Source organism: Populus trichocarpa, chromosome 15 (assembly GCF_000002775.5).
Source record: "Populus trichocarpa isolate Nisqually-1 chromosome 15, P.trichocarpa_v4.1, whole genome shotgun sequence".
Taxonomy (NCBI): Eukaryota; Viridiplantae; Streptophyta; class Magnoliopsida; order Malpighiales; family Salicaceae; genus Populus; species Populus trichocarpa.
Genome location: NC_037299.2, coordinates 12,059,021 through 12,075,010, shown reverse-complemented (window position 1 = coordinate 12,075,010; position 15,990 = coordinate 12,059,021). Strand labels below are relative to the sequence as shown.

The window sequence follows — 15,990 nt, the reverse complement described above, 5'->3', positions numbered from 1 at the left end:
GGTGGAAGGAAACATTGAAGTCAATTCTGTAACGGAAAAACGGGAATTTTTGTACACACGATTATCATTAAGAAAGATGCATGATCTTTTCATCAGTAACCACAGTGAAACCTTGTCAAAATCCTGTTTGTGAAAATACATTTTTTTTCTCAATGAATATTTAAAAATTAACGTAGATTACAAAAAAAACATAAGAAAGAACAAAAGGGAAAGGAAAAGTAAAGAGCAAGATTTACTAGGTGGGAACCGCCCAGTCTGGATATGGACATTGATAAACCCATCCAGACCCAGAATATTGCACACAATGCAGCCATAAACCCTCTTCATGACCATCATATCTGCAAACAGTAAAATAAAGCTCACATGAACCCCAGCTAATCACAGTTTTACAATACACCTAGTAACAACAGATACAGCCATATATATATATATATATATATATGGCTGACTTTTTAGAGAATATCTAAATGTATATTTACCATGAAAACTAAAAAATTTCGACTAGTTTACAGATACCCCATGAAACCAAAGGGGAGAGGTTAATGCGAGATGCAAAAATGGTTTCTGGAAGCCCAGTTCAGCTCCGAGTGACAGTGTTTAAACATTCATCTTAATTGACACCAGGTGAGCTGGAAGTTTCTGAAAACATGTAGTAAGTTTACCCCCCTAGAATAAAAGAAAAAAAGAGGAAGAAGAAGAAGCTTCTCAATAAAGAATTGTCGATATTGGAGTGAGGGGATAGACAACCAGTTGAAGAAAAAACGATGTCCTATAATTTGGCAGCAACAAAACTTGAAATTTCAAATGATTTTTAATGGATTTCAAGTCATTGGGATTTCTATGCAGCAAAAGAATACCAGTTCAGGGAGATATCACATGCCTGGGCACACACTGTTGAACGTTTGTTTGTAAACCATAAATAAATACCCTCATATCAGTTCTTGTATCACTTTCTTACTATGTGGCCCTAATACATAATATGCTTTATAGCAATGAATAGTGTGATTGTAAGCAAATAAATCAGAAAACATAGCCAGCAACATTAAAAAAAAAGGTTCTGCATAATCTAATAGCATTTAACAAGCACATCATAATGATAAAAAAAAAGTATCTTACCCTTTTGGAACCAAATTTGGACAGTTTGTGCACATAGGATCAATGTCAAAATCTTCTTCGGTACTGTCTTCATACTTATCAGAACTGTTATTTTCAGGCACAAGACAATTGTTTGGACTGTGAGCAGCTCTATCAGCATTCACTCCTTCACTAGATCGATTAGTAACATTTTCGGATAGATAAAGAATGTCATTGGCTATAGGATGGCCTGTGTATTGCAAATGGACACGGATCTACAAGAGACAGAGTCACCAAGTAATTAAAGGATTGAGAAACTTCCTAAATTATGGTGAATGCAGTACAGACATAAGGCTTAAACAGTAAAGAAAGAAGATTAGATTTGCATAAAAGTAATTTACAGCATGCTTGCTGTTCCAAAGAGAGTACCTGGGCTATTACAAAAACATAAGCAAATGCGTCTATGGTGGGCAAAAAGGGAAAATGGTAAGTGATTAAACCAGTTTTGAACTAAGTTCTATGCAAAGAAGGAACAGGCTATGCCATTAAAGGTTTGAGTACCATGGAATCTAGCCTCTGTTGTGAGATGAACCTAGTTCACTTTTGTTCAACATGGTTCCTTCTGGATGGCTTGGTTCAGCCTTATTTGTTAATTAACTGGAGCTTTTGGAATGCCTGTGTACCCGGGATTGTTCTTTGACTAAAGCTTAGAAGCAAAAAGAAGCAAAGCCCTAAGCTTGTGACTTGTGATACCATTTGAGACTATACATCTACTTTCTATAGGTTTACTTGGCATTCCCCTCAAGAAGTGTTGGATGCACATTATGCATGATCCACCTCTGCATAGTCCGTGGTTTGAAAAATTATTAGACAGAGATAGTCTCCAGGAGTCCTGCTAGTTCGAAGATCTTGTGCATATAGAAGGGTTTATTTGGAAGCCTGTATCCTATATTTCATATCAAATGAAAAGGAGATAGTGTTTCATGGTTTCTGAAAGTGAAATTTTTTTGGGTGCCGCAAGTGCATGGGAAACCCCGAGGTCTATAGCCTGGAGACTGGATTAGTGGAAACTAATTTGCTTTTCAAATTCAAACCTGGCTTGCTATTCTTAGTAACTAGTCCACTCTACAAAAACAAAGGAATGCAGAAGTATCACAAATCTCATCTGCCTTTTCTTCAATTAGAATACAGAGGCTTGGATTAGGTTTTCTTCCCATCCACAAAGAGATCATGTGAGAGATGTTGCTAAAAAGGCAAACAATCTATAGTAGGACAGGCTAAAGATAGGTACTGGGGTTTGGGAATTCTCTTAGCAAAATGACAATCTCAGGGGTAAAACCCTTCCCCACCTAGTTGATTAAGCTAGAATTGATATTTTGGTTATTTTAGAAAAGGAAAGTATGGTGCAGATTTCTTGTAAAGAAGGTGTTTACAAATAAAGGACGAAAAGCAATCATCTCTAACATCAAAAAAAAATGGTAAGAAGAAATCTATGAACCAAGCAGGAGAAAAGTTAGGGTAACAGAGATCTGAGGCATCTATGAACCAAGCAGGAGAAGATCATAATATATCCAATATTGCTTCTGTGGTCAGAAAATTTTTCTTACTTGATGAGTTCGGCCAGTGATTGGTTTACACAAAACAATGCTGTGAATGCCATTGGTGCCAATCCTTGTAAACTTTGTACAGGCAGTCTTTCCCTTGATGGGAGAACCATCACAAGAGTTACCCACCTGTAAAGACAATAAAAAAGGGCGTACAAACTCAATATAGGCATTTCCTCTGCCTTATATTTGATGTTAACGAGGGTGGGAAAAGAAATGAGGCTTGGTTGCAAACACTAAAGAAAGCTATAGATATAGCAAAACTAATATTAGGGTTCAAGCAATCTCACTGATGAATATCAAGCACAAAGAATAGCATCACAAACCAACAGCTTAGCATTTCCCATGGCCAATAACCATATTACTAACACCCACCATAACCATGCATGCTTATACTAAGAAAATCAGCGTTGCCACTTTGCAAATACAATAAAAGCAAGAAACATAGAGAATGCACCAGGGCACAAGTGGACACACAAGGCCCACTCACAAAAAGTTTAAGAGTGATGGATGAAAAATATAGCACCAAGAATCATACACAAGCACTCTCAAACTTAGAGCTATGCAAAGAGAAATATAGCACCATGCCCCAGGTTCAGAGCAGAGAACACCGAGAAACTCCTAGGGGTGATGGAAATGAACTGTTATACTCTATCATAAAAAAAGACTACCCATACCATGTTAAAACCTATGTAGAAAGACCAAAAATTTTAGAACAAAAGTTCTCCTCCATGAGAATGATCCTTCCCACCAGATATGAGCCACTCCAGATCCAAGGCAAGTGATTAAAAAATAAGGGCACGTAAAGTGACCTGCATCCACTATAATAGTATATGACAGCTTCACAAATAAAGTACCCATTCAAGAAAGTGATGCTTCAGAAGATGAGCAAAGCATCAATATGGGATGTGTTCTAATCTCAAAATAATATTTGAATGAATGAAGTAGGAATGACTCCATAGCATGCCAGGCACATATGGAAATATAATTTGTGAAATGCATATTCACACCTTTAGTTGACAGGGAAACCAGAAATCCATAGGATCTAATATAAACAGTGACACCCCTAAAGCATAGAAGAGATGAATAAAAAGCCTCACCTCTACAGTGCTCCTTCCTTCTCGAGCATTGTAATTAACATTAACATCAACAATTTGCTGAAATGAAAATGCATAAGAAAGCTTAAGTGTTATCATGCAAAGGCTTACTTTTAATAAGAAACAACAGCATTCTCAGCAGCATATCAAATATGTTGCAAGAAGACATAAGCATGCGCGCGTATGTCTGGTTAATAAATAAATATGCATCTGAATGTCATGGATTCTGGGTTTGGCAAATCTCTACTTAGAAGATGGTAGCGTAACAATTGCAGACCAGTCATTTTCTCACTTGTATCTCATGTTAAATACCTATTTTACAAAAAAGATCATAAAATTTTTCCAATCTATTTGCTTGGCAAAACAAAACTATACTATTTAACATTTTTTTTCTAATAGTTTGTTTCTTCAAATACCCTAAGATTAAACTATCATCTAGAGCTTCTTAGCTAAAAATCATCAGATAAGAATGTAGTTTCTTATCACGGGCCATAGATATGTACTACCTCATCCTCAGGAAATACCCCAATGACCTTTGCAACATATTGTTTCTGTACTTTGCCAGCTTCAATCTGCAACAATCAGATAACAAGAGAGAGATGAGTATTCCTTAGCAGATACACGAGTACAGATATCTGATGTCATGCCAGCATATTCAAAGCAGCATGGTACCTATAATTGTAATAAAGATACAACAGTACGGAAAATACCTCTTGCCTAAAAAGGTCAGCCCTTGTAGCATTTCTAGCCAAGATAAGGAGTCCTGAAACAAGCCGATCTAGCCGATGAACCGCTGGCATGACCATGTCAAGGGAAACAATCCAAAATAAAATGGAAAACCAGACAAAACAAATTGAAGTACAAAGAAAACATATTTAAGTTTCTCAATTCAAGACTTTTAAGAAGCTCATGGAAAGGCTACAATACTTGCTTTCAAATGTAAATCATGTTCGGATACGAAACAAGGGAGCTAACCCATGTTCTGCCTGGAGAACGCCAACAACAGTATTCTTGCGATACTGACCACAAGGATGCACCTATATAACAATAGAAATTAATCTATGATTAGCACCACAGAAAAAGAGACTAATCTATATCAGAAGATGGTAATGCAGAGAATTTCAACTCTCTCTCACATCACAAACAGCACACAGATGAACAATTTTTTTTAGCTGGCACAGGCTAACATGAAAATCAAATGAGATATAATCATTTTATTGACAATACTCAAGCCAGTATCACAAATTAATATTAGTTCTGTTACACACTTATTAAAAATCAAACATAACTTGCCAAAGGGTGACTGGTTCCACCAACAGAAAGCTTAGAAATGGATGCCAAAACATGATTGAAAGACAAATATAAGTATGCATGGTTGTCTCCAGTTCTTCTGTCACATTTTAAAGACAATTGTAACATAATTGATCGTTAAACATGGCAAGGAACAATTTCTCCTTTATGCCTCCCACACCAGAAATAGTATAGCAATTATAAGGAACAAGAAAAAAAATGGCGGAAATATCATCAAACAGTTATATTAGATCCTTGGTATGGTTAGTTTTATGGACTAATTTCACATGAAAATATGCGGAAATATGCCATAGACCATCTAGTTCTCTAAAAAAATCTAACATTTTAGGAGAAAAATAGGCCTATTAAAAATTATCTAATGTTATTATGATAGAAAGAAGGAGAAAGCAGCATACTAAACTAATCTCGGCAATTAAAAGTAAAATTCTAAGACCTGATAAAATTCTTTAAGAACAATAAACAATAAGAATAAATATTATATACCCGAGGACCCAACAAAATCAGGAAATATTAATAAGTACATTGATAGAATAACAACTTTTTTTTTCTCTTCAAAGTATCAGATAGAATGACGTCAATATCACCCATGAAAAGAGGAAAACCAAGTCACAGATAACTCACAGGTACAGTTGCTGGCTTCCAAACAGTTACGACATCATCTTCTTTATCAAGAATGGGAACATCCCAAGCCATCACCGGCGGTTCATGCCTACAATCTTTGCAACATCAATTCAAAGTTCGATACAACTTCGAAAAATAAAATGAAAGCTGTGCAAGAGAAAATTTTAAAAATTTACTCATGCGGGAACAAAAGCTCTAGTTAAGTTAAAAACTATCCAAGTAAACCTTGCAATCAACCACGGCAAAAGCACACACCTGTGCACGAAATGGCTGATCTTCTGCGACGATTTAACAATGTACGAAACAGGAACCATTTCTCCATCAACTTGTATCCGTCCACATTTAACAGCACTAACCTACATTAATTACTCCACAAATACTCAAAATCCCCAAACTTTAAATAAGATTAAAAGGAATTTAATATAAAAAAATGAGTTGATAATTACATAATAATCATAGGGTCTGCCTTTGAATTCTTCCGCAAATAAATCCACTATCGTCTTCCCCGCCCACCGGTTTTTTACCTGTATACCGAGATGACGATAATTAGAGTTTTATAAAGCTCGGCAAAGAAGAGAGTGAGCGAGTTAAAGTGACTGACATGGGAGATAAACTCGAAGTGGTAAGGTCTAACGTGGCGCCTCCCTGCGAATTCCCGCCAAAAAAAACAAAATCAGAGTTCTTTTGTTGTTTCTATCTTCAAAAGAAGCTGCTTTTGTAGTGTGATTTTGATAAAATTACCGTCACGAAAGATGTAATCGTGTTTCTCAGGAGGATTAGCCGGTGTTTGCCACACAATTTCCATCTTCTTCTCAGCTGCTTCTTCTTTTTCTCCTCTCTTTCTCTTCATCTCTCTCGATTAATTTGGGTTTTTAGGGTTTTGCTCGAGTGGATTACTTACATGACGGTACCGTCAAATGCTCTATGCTCCATACAATCTTGCTATCAAAAACACGACACGTCGTCTGGTGCTCAACATTTTAAAAACCAAAACGACGCGTCTTGTGAATGAAAGAAAATAAGAAAAGTGAAAACCGCGTCGTTTTGATGCAAATTTGCGAAATGGAGAAAACAAAAACAGAGAGAGATTTGATTTTGGCTTTCCTTCATCTTCTATGTTTCAGCTCACCAACAAAATAATAAACAAAACACCTACTGCGCCTTCTTCACTACTAATCCAATCACTTCTTTTTTTATCTTTTTCAAGAAAAAATAGAAACCCAACGAAATAAAAAAAAAAAAAGGTGTGATTTACTTTAATTTCTGTAAAATCTCTCTTTTTTTTTTTTGAGATCTGTTAATTTTTAGTTGATTTCCTTTTGTATTATGTGTGTGAATCTTAGGTGTGTTTTGTGATTGCGGAAATCAAGAGGGGATTGTTTTACACGTGGTAGTAATTGATTGGAGGAGGTAGGGGAAATGCCGGAGGAGGATATGGTTGATATAAAGTTCAGGCTTTACGACGGGTCAGATATCGGGCCCTTCCGGTGCTCATCATCAACATCTACTGTTGATATGCTCAAGCAGCGAATTGTTTCTGATTGGCCCAGAGGTTTTATTTTATTTATTCACTTTTTATCACTATTTCTTTCAATTTTAATTTTTACTTGTTTTAATATTTATATGTCTGGTTTTTTTTAAGATTTTAGATTTCTTTTTAGTGAATTTACCTAATTTGGGAGGATTTATTTGATTCTAAAATTGGGTTAATTTGCTTTGGTTGGAAACTTTTGGGACCGTGTTTGGGAAATTCAAAGTGGGTGCTTTGGGTTTTATTTGGGAAGTCATTGAAAAAGTGGTTCGAATAGTTTGATGGAAATGGTAATTTTTTACCCTTCAGTTGAAAAATGGGTAAACCCAATTAATTACGCTTTATCATTGCTATGGAAAGTTTGAGTATTAATCTATCTGATAATGTTGTCACAAGTTGATGGTTTAGAGATGTTATTAATGTTTGAAGTTGTCTGTGTTTGTCATCGTGGCTTGCGTGGTTCGACTTCAAAGAGTAGGAGGTTTTGTTTGTGGGGTTTGTTGTTTTGGCTATTATCAGAAATGAATCATGGGAAATTCGCTGGACTTTTGTTAGTATTTGGTTATGGCTTGTATTGCTGCTTGATTAAGGTTCACCTGTTTGCTGTGGATCGGGAACATACGATTGCGTTGCAGTCTAGAACTGTTGCAGTTGGAGAATGTGCTGTAAATTTGAAGTTATTGAGCTCAATCTGGGGTATGTGACCTAAGATGGTAAGGGTGAGAGCATGTGTGGAATCAACAAGATAATACAAGCCTCCTAAAATGCAAAAGAGATCCTAAGGGATGATGTTCTAGATGTGAACCTGATCAGCCAATTCTTCTTCTTTTCCAGGCAAAGCGTCATCAAATATATCAAATTCCAAATTTAGAAATATTAACAGCTAAGCTAAGAAAGATAAAGATTTCTTCTTGTTTGAAAAACCTATCTACTTTCAGGACAGGAATGTCTTTCATCCAATGGGATTTTCTTTTGGGCTATTTTGGTTACATTTTTCTGATTTTTTTTTTTATTATTTTAGGCAAAACTATCACTCCCAAGGTAGTGAATGAAATCAAGCTGATAAGCTCTGGTAAGGTTTTGGACAACAACAAGACTGTTGGACAATGCAGAACACCTTTTGGGGAAGTGGCCGGGGGAGTTATCATAATGCATGTTGTTGTACAGCCCTCTCTAGCAAAAACCAAAACAGGTAATTTCTATTTTAAATCATCCATCCAGCATAACAACTTTTTTCTTTGTTTCCTGAATTGTGTTTTGTGATTTGCTTGATGGTTATATATGGACCCCCATGGTTTTGAATGACATGATTCAACACCTGATTTGGATGTCGATAGAGCAGTGACCCTTGCTTGCTGAGAGCTTGGAGATTTTAGCTGCAGTGATACCCTGTTTTTAGATACTCTGATGTGCACATGGTGATAACTGTCTTTATGTTTTGCTGGAGGTTTCTGCCCTCTGGTTACTTGACTTCAAAATCACTGTTAAAGATACTCTAGTTATATCAATGTGGAAGATATAGAAGTTTGAAATGGTACCTTTTATTTGTACCTGTCTTCATAGATCCTACTCGAACTTATAAACAGACTTCTTTCTTCTATTCATGCATATGTTTCAGTGTGCGCATGTGTGTTTTCTCCTTGCGCTTCTAGTGTGTCTCCATATTTTTCCTTAGCGGTCTTGTGTATGAAGGGCGAAGACCCAGATTTATAACCATCCACACTATTATATTGGGCCAAAGTCAAAGTAAGTTCATTGTTGACTTGAGTTCCACCAGTTTAATTTCTTGAGTCCATCTAACCAATGGCGATATGATATGCCCCAAGAAATAACAGTTAATTTTAACTAGATGTTCCAAGTTTGTTGTTAGACAAATCTAAATTGGATTATACCAAAAAGGTCAATTGTACATTCTTTGTAGGGGGGTCTCATTTTGCTGAATAACTTCATATTTCTTGTTCCAATGGTCAGAATAATTTGGTTTTGGGTTCCATCAAGTTATGAACAAAGAAAAGTAGCCCTTCATCAAATAATTCGATTAGTTGTCAATTTTAGAGGACAAATTAGAAGTTTTCTCTGTTCGAGGAATTGTAATAATCACATGCATGTTTTAGATTTCTAAAGGCTCAATCTTTATAAAAAAAAAAAAAAAAGAGTTTTCATTGGCTCGGCACTGTTGTATGCAATTATTTTTATGCTTATTTGCTCAACTTCTTATTCCAAGTCCAAACCTTTAAGCATTTCTCAGCCTTGAATATTGACTTGGACCTATTCTGATATTGCAGAACACCGGTGATACTTAAAATTTTCCCTTGGGTCTTCATTCGTCAAATCCTCTAAAGTTAAATTTAGCAACACCAAAACCTTACACGCATTTTCTTTTTTAATTGTCATGATTTCCTTGTTTGTAGTCCTTTCTCTACGCTTAGGCTATTTAATGCAGACTCATAGAATTATTGCACGAGTCCCTTTTCTCTTTAAGATTGTTGCTTAAAAGCTTCTTATTTTAAACTATACTCGGTGGCTTTCTTGGTACAGAAAAGAAGATTGATAATTCACCGAAGCAAATTGCGTGCTCATGTTCCATAATGTGAAGGCAAGTACATAGATACTTGGGGAATTGTGCCCTCGGTACCAACACTTTAGGTACAGCAGTTGTTTTCGTTGAGCATCCTGTGTTTTGTTGTCGCCATATTCACGTGTATTTGTAAAAGCGTCCGGTGGTGATGTGTTTCTTCCCATGTTCCTTTCTTCTGTTTTTTCTTGGTTTGTTCTTTAAAGGTGAAGATCCGTACCAGTAATAGAAAGTTGTATACACCCATTGATGTAAAATCAAGAACCTTTATCATATATCAAAGAGAAATACTTCTGTGTTAATGATGATGCAAATTTACAATTTATGGATGGATTTGCAGTACTTACTACATGGCAAATTTTGCCCTGCAAGTTAGATAATTTTGCTAAAATTAAATTGCACGTATCCAAGATGACTACATCAGATGTTGGAAAAATGTTATTATTAAGAGAAATGATACACTCGACTTGCCAAGTTACAGAAATACTGATACTCGATAGTGCTGACTAGAAACAATTACCTATTCATAATCTACAAAAAAGGGCAATCATGCAATAGAAACGAGGAGGAACATGAAATGAGAGATACGTCAACAATCACACAGCGAGATACAGGAACAAAAGCTTTAAATCTGCCGGAGAACATTTTCGGCTGCTGCTATTGTCTTTTGGATATCTTCAGCAGTATGTGCCAAGCTTGTAAACCCAGCTTCAAATTGTGACGGTGCAAAGTATACACCCTCCCTCAGCATTCCTTGGTAAAATCTGGCGAACTTTGCTGTGTCACTTTTCTTTGCATCAGCAAAGTTGTAAACAGGACCTTCCGTAAAGAAAAACCCAAACATTCCACGTATATAGCCTCCACAAATTGCATGCCCAGTTTTCTTGCCAGCATCAATAATGCCCTGAACAAGTTCACTGGTAATCTTATCCAAGTATTCGTAACTTCCTGGTTTCTGCAACCGCTTCAGTGTGTGTATCCCTGCAGTCATAGCCAAGGGATTCCCACTCAAGGTTCCGGCCTGGTACATTGGCCCTGCAGGTGCAACCATCTCCATAATCTCCCTTCTCCCACCATATGCACCAACTGGCAGACCACCACCAATGATCTTCCCTAGTGTTGTTAAATCAGGAGTTATGCCAAAATACTCCTGAGCTCCACCGTATGACAAACGGAATCCAGTCATAACTTCATCAAATATTAGAAGAGCATTATTTTCTTCAGTGATCCTGCGAATGGCATTAATAAATTCAGGTTTCGGGGGGATGAAACCAGCATTTCCCACAACAGGTTCAAGGATTATTCCACAAATCTCTCCTTTGTTGTTCTCAAAAAGATTTTCCACAGCAGCAATGTCATTATAGGGGGCTGTTAGAGTTTCATAGGTTGCTGCTTTGGGGACACCAGGCGAGTCTGGGAGCCCAAGGGTTGCAACACCACTACCTGCTTTGACAAGGAATGGATCAGCATGGCCATGGTAACAGCCCTCAAACTTGATAATCTTCTCCCGTCCAGTGTAGGCACGGGCCAGGCGAAGCACACCCATGCATGCTTCTGTGCCTGAGTTAACAAATCGTACCATTTCTATGCTTGGAACTGCTTTGATCACCATCTCTGCCAAAACATTCTCTAGAAGACAAGGGGCACCAAAGCTGGTCCCTTTCTTCATTGTTTCAGACAAGGCTGCAAGTACCTGTAGGTAAATGTTAGTCCACGAGAATGAAAAATAAACCAAAAGGGTACACTATATTCCACAGCCAGTATCCAGTAGCCTTTCCATGATAAGCAAGAAATAATGAAATGGTCTGTCAGCCATGAGTAGGCAATTTTACATTGATTCAGGCAAGAGAAAGAAAAAAAGAATTCTGGATAATTAAGAATGAAAATCACCATTTTCCTTCATTCCTATATTTTCAAGGAAACAAATGTCGGCTGACACATACTCTACTTTTAGTGATGCGCCACTTCTCTAATAAAATGGAATGTGAACAATCTTGAGTACCAAGACTCTCACAGAAAGACAAACGTTCATAGATACTGAAAATGCAAATGGCGGTGAAGAAGAATAGAACCTCATCATCTGCATGACCAATTATAGCAGGCCCCCAAGAACCAACATAATCAATGTAATCATTTCCATCAATGTCCCTCATGTGAGAACCCTTGACAGAATCAAACACAATAGGTTGTCCACCAACAGATTTAAAAGCACGTACAGGTGAATTCACACCTCCTGGCATCATTTCCTGCCAAAAAAAAAACTTGCATCAGTCAACAATCAGAGAATCCCAAAACACGTTTCACTTTATGATAACTTTCAGCTACAGCTCTCCAAAATCAACACTTTTCTCTCTGAAATCAAACTCAAACCAACAATAAATCAATTTCAACATCTTACTCAAACCCAAATCTACAAAGACCCTTATCATGTTCATAAAAGCACAAACTTTTAAGAGGTCAAAATTGGAAACTAGAGTCCTCAGATTAACATTACAATCAAAACCCATCACCTATAAAGGAATAAAAATCAAAAGGATGGTGATTTATTTTTACCTTAGCAGCGCTGAAAGCTTCTTCAGATTTTTCAAGAGTGAAACTCTTCTTCTTTTTCTCTTCTTCAACAGAGACAGCCATTTTAATGCTGCAAAAAGACAACCTTGATGATGAAGGATTTCTTTTCTGAGTCAGCTTTCTTGTTGTAGAACATGAAAGTCCTAAACCAACACTAACTCCTGTGATTGTAGAAGCCATTCTCAATCTGTGTCTGGTCAAGATGATGATAAAGATATTGTAAGAGAGAGCAGCCATTGGATCTTTCACTTGAAGGTTTATATAGGGGCAAACCAAACATGGGCCGGGCCTGGTCGGATCAGTTGCTTTTTTTGAATTCAGCTTCTCCTGGTTGACCATGGTTAATATCAATTCAAGCCTAAGAAAGGTATTTTATTGGAATCGGAGAAAAATTAAGTTTTTATTTTTTAGATTTTAGATTTTTTACTAATATCATATTAAAGTGCTTTTTAGAATTTCCTTTCAAACATGAAAATTTAAAATAAAAATTCTTGATTTGAAATTATTATTTTTATATTTTCAAATATTTTAACATATAGATGTAAAAAGTAATTTTAAAAAAATAAAAAATATATATTATTTTAATATATTTTTGAGTTCAAAATATTCTGAAAAACATCTATAAATTTTTACTAAAAATTTTGCTAAATTATAAAATATTTTAGACTTTTTATATAATATAGGTTAGGTTGGGTGGGCAATGTTTTTGTCTACATATATTAGCTGTACTACACCATGGCTAGTAACGGATTAGTTGGAATTAAAGAAAAGGACTTTGATGAAATCATAGATAAATTCATATTTTTCATACACAGCCGGTTTAAAATTCGGGTTTTGAGTTTTTACCAGGTCATCAGGTTTTGATCGGGTTATCGGGTCATTTAGGTCAATTATTTTTTTTAAAATCAAAATGATATCGTTTTAGTAAAAAACAAAAATCAACTGGTTGCAACTGGGTTTTTGACCGGGTCAACCAGGTCACACCGGATTTTTTCTTCCTCTATTTTTTCTTTAACCCGACCCGGTTCCAGCCCCGAATCGACCAGGTCTCAGATCGACCTGCCAGGTTTTAAAACTATGGATAAAGTAAGATTTATCTTATAGATAATCTTAATTATATCCATGAATTTCGAAAAGTAATAAGGTTCTTAATGTAAACTAGACCCTTACGCAGGCTGATTATTAGATTAATTTGTGAGAATAATCAATTATTATATGTTGTCTTCACGACATAGAAATATTATATAGAAAGGGAAGATAGAATTCTCACACACCAGCCAGCAGCCAGCAGCCAGCACAATTACGAGCAATGCTTTCGCGATGCCTTGCCCACCTCTGTGCTCCCGCCATGTAAATGACCTGCTACACACCAGTCATAAGAAATTATGGTTTCAGAGAGGATAGAGTGTGTTCTACATACCTTTCTATCTTTCTTATTAAAAAGGGAATATATTTGAAACATAAAGCATCGAGTTTGATTTATTAAAAATCACTAATTTTGTGGAGGCTTCGCCCTTTTCCAAAAAAAATGTTTACTTAGGTGCATGCTCCGAGTTTATTAAGCTGGTTAGGTTTGGTTTAGCGGGTTACTTAAAAAACTCGTGACTTGAACTTTAACCCGTGCTAGATTACAAGTTGAAGAAAAAAAAATCATTAGTGAAACCCAGTTTACCCTATAATAATTTGGTGTTGAAATCGCTGAAAGGAGAAAAGAAACTGAGGGCACTGGATTTCTAGGAATGAAGTGAATCTTTTAGGATTATACTAGCAAACTGTCTGCTTTAGCTATGGGAGGGGTAAAAATAATTGAATACAAAAAAAGAATGTATAGGCCATGAAGAATTTTTTTGGTATTATTATTAAATCAAATTTAATTAATCAAATTTTAATATTCCTAAACTAATTTGCTGTCTATCTTGAATTTCAAATTAAATCGTATGAAAGTTATGCCGATTTAATCTAGTCAGATTTATTAGATCAAAAGGCAACCTAAATAATTGATAAAAGCATGGTTTGATATTAAAAAAAATAATTTCAAATCAACAATTTTTTCAAAAAAATATGGAGATGATAATATAGTAGACCAACTAGAGTTTTTTGAGTTGAAAACTCATTTTTCAACATATTTTCACCCAAAAATAGCTAATAAACAACATAAAAACCTCCCTGAAACATCTACCATCCGCAAAAAACTCAAATCAATCAAAAAAATAAAAAATAAATAAATCAAGAAAATCAAAACGAAACTTGATCTTCTTTTTATGCATGTTTATATAAAAAAATTCAACACCGTCAAACTCTTCTTATCAAATAGAACTCGTTCACATAAAAAATGATGAATTTTGTTACTAAAAAGTGGTTAAACCGAGCACTTTTTTTTTCATTATTGAAAGTGAGTGACTGAAAAATAAACAAAATAAACTTTTGAAACAAAACAAAAATTATCGTGAATTTAGGATTAGACATGTATTTTCTCTGTGTTTTACATTTCAATTTTTTTTTCTTTTAATTTGGTACTTTGATCATAATTTCAAAATAATTTTTTTAATTAGGTTATAAAATGATTAAATTAAAAAAAAAATATTTTTTTTAAAAAAAAGTTAGGAACTTTACTGTGTTTAGAAAACCTTTGGTGTTAGCATAGAAGGTAATGGGATTGTAGTTTTACAAGTGAAAAATATAAGTTTTTTTATTGGGTGGATGAATTTGAATGTATTGAAAGTTCCAAAGAGAGAAGTAACATAAATTCTTTTAGGGTGCGTGGTTAAATTGAATTTCAGAATTTTTTTAATAGAAAACTCGTTACTATTTTTTTTTTATGAACGGAGTCTAACTAATAAAATCCTATTAATAATTATTTAATGAAACTCATTTTAAAAAAAAAAGACAGAAATGAGTGTGAGAAAGAAAATAAAATTTATGACCGTAAAAAATGATAAAAATATCTCTATTTAATATTTTTCTCTCAAAGTTATTTTTATCTATTTTCATAAAATAAATCTCATTTTAGTAACTAATAGAATATTAATAATTACAATTTAAGCCCCAAAGTTGTGCCATGGTCTTGAAGAACTGAAGTGTGTAAATTGAAAGTGAACATTTCTTGCCCTAGAACAACTTGATAACTAAGAAATATTATTTTGTTATAATTTTAAAGTGGTGTTTAGTTACCATCTTAAAAAAAAAGAAGCAAAAACAGTGAAGATAGAAGAAACAAAACAGAAAAGAAAACATAAACATAATTATATTTAATTGTATTTGATAATGATGTACAAGATAAAATGATTATCTCTGAATCATATTTGATTGTGGTGGATAAGACAAAATAAAATATAAAAAAATCTATTTTATCTATAATATATGTTATTATCAAACTTACATATTGTTTTTTTAAAAAATAGATATTATTTTTTTACTTTAAGTGTTGAAATTAATAATATTATAATAACTTTAGTTATAAAATTAAGACTGGCCTGACCGGTTGACATGAAACCAGATCAACTTAAAACATTGACTGGTTCAAGTTCTAAAAAAACAAAATAACTCGATCTAACTTGTTAAAAAACATCTTTATTTTTTTAATCAAACATACTTTTATCTTTATTA

The 15,990-nt window shown here is 34.7% G+C and overlaps 3 protein-coding genes across 5 annotated transcripts; 1 reads left to right on the top strand and 2 right to left on the bottom strand.

Annotated features, from left to right (window-relative positions):
* Positions 1-61: 61 nt before the first annotated feature.
* LOC7454741 (RNA pseudouridine synthase 7) lies at positions 62-6,635 on the bottom strand. 2 transcript variants are annotated; one of them, XM_052447698.1, is made up of 12 exons: positions 6,449-6,635; positions 6,309-6,352; positions 6,154-6,231; positions 5,963-6,063; positions 5,708-5,795; positions 4,734-4,812; positions 4,486-4,568; positions 4,282-4,347; positions 3,779-3,835; positions 2,682-2,807; positions 1,117-1,349; positions 62-338 (listed from the first exon to the last, which is right to left on the bottom strand). In XM_052447698.1, the coding sequence occupies exons 1-12, from the start codon at positions 6,555-6,557 to the stop codon at positions 236-238; spliced, it is 1,167 nt and encodes a 388-aa protein (XP_052303658.1). In that variant the 5' UTR covers positions 6,558-6,635; the 3' UTR covers positions 62-235. The 2 variants fall into 2 exon arrangements, with proteins under 2 accessions (XP_052303658.1, XP_052303659.1); XM_052447699.1 differs by having other exon boundaries at positions 5,708-5,802; positions 6,449-6,476.
* A 138-nt stretch (positions 6,636-6,773) lies between these two features.
* On the top strand, positions 6,774-10,115 carry LOC7456624 (membrane-anchored ubiquitin-fold protein 3). 2 transcript variants are annotated; one of them, XM_052447700.1, is made up of 4 exons: positions 6,774-6,946; positions 7,050-7,259; positions 8,260-8,430; positions 9,777-10,115. In XM_052447700.1, the coding sequence occupies exons 2-4, from the start codon at positions 7,127-7,129 to the stop codon at positions 9,830-9,832; spliced, it is 360 nt and encodes a 119-aa protein (XP_052303660.1). In that variant the 5' UTR covers positions 6,774-6,946; positions 7,050-7,126; the 3' UTR covers positions 9,833-10,115. The 2 variants fall into 2 exon arrangements, with proteins under 2 accessions (XP_052303660.1, XP_002322280.1); XM_002322244.4 differs by having other exon boundaries at positions 6,774-6,951; positions 7,051-7,259.
* A 123-nt stretch (positions 10,116-10,238) lies between these two features.
* Positions 10,239-12,628, bottom strand: LOC7456623 (glutamate-1-semialdehyde 2,1-aminomutase 2, chloroplastic). Its single transcript, XM_002321692.4, has 3 exons — positions 12,367-12,628; positions 11,886-12,059; positions 10,239-11,506 (listed from the first exon to the last, which is right to left on the bottom strand). The coding sequence occupies exons 1-3, from the start codon at positions 12,619-12,621 to the stop codon at positions 10,439-10,441; spliced, it is 1,497 nt and encodes a 498-aa protein (XP_002321728.2). The 5' UTR covers positions 12,622-12,628; the 3' UTR covers positions 10,239-10,438.
* Between the last annotated feature and the right edge of the window lie 3,362 nt (positions 12,629-15,990).

What these genes read in the sequence shown, in the direction of transcription:
- LOC7454741 (XM_052447698.1), bottom strand. Translation starts at nt 6,557, where the DNA reads ATGAAGAGAAAGAGAGGAGAAAAAGAAGAAGCAGCTGAGAAGAAGATG. An exon ending in ACTTCGAGTTTATCTCCCAT is followed by an intron (nt 6,232 to 6,308) that starts GTCAGTCACTTT and finishes CTCGGTATACAG; the next exon opens with GTAAAAAACCGGTGGGCGGG. An exon ending in TGGGTTAGCTCCCTTGTTTC is followed by an intron (nt 4,569 to 4,733) that starts GTATCCGAACAT and finishes TGGTCATGCCAG; the next exon opens with CGGTTCATCGGCTAGATCGG.
- LOC7456624 (XM_052447700.1), top strand. Translation starts at nt 7,127, where the DNA reads ATGCCGGAGGAGGATATGGTTGATATAAAGTTCAGGCTTTACGACGGG. An exon ending in TGTTTCTGATTGGCCCAGAG is followed by an intron (nt 7,260 to 8,259) that starts GTTTTATTTTAT and finishes TTATTATTTTAG; the next exon opens with GCAAAACTATCACTCCCAAG. An exon ending in TCTAGCAAAAACCAAAACAG is followed by an intron (nt 8,431 to 9,776) that starts GTAATTTCTATT and finishes TTCTTGGTACAG; the next exon opens with AAAAGAAGATTGATAATTCA.
- LOC7456623 (XM_002321692.4), bottom strand. Translation starts at nt 12,621, where the DNA reads ATGGCTGCTCTCTCTTACAATATCTTTATCATCATCTTGACCAGACAC. An exon ending in AAGCTTTCAGCGCTGCTAAG is followed by an intron (nt 12,060 to 12,366) that starts GTAAAAATAAAT and finishes TTTTTTTGGCAG; the next exon opens with GAAATGATGCCAGGAGGTGT. An exon ending in TTGGTCATGCAGATGATGAG is followed by an intron (nt 11,507 to 11,885) that starts GTTCTATTCTTC and finishes ATTTACCTACAG; the next exon opens with GTACTTGCAGCCTTGTCTGA.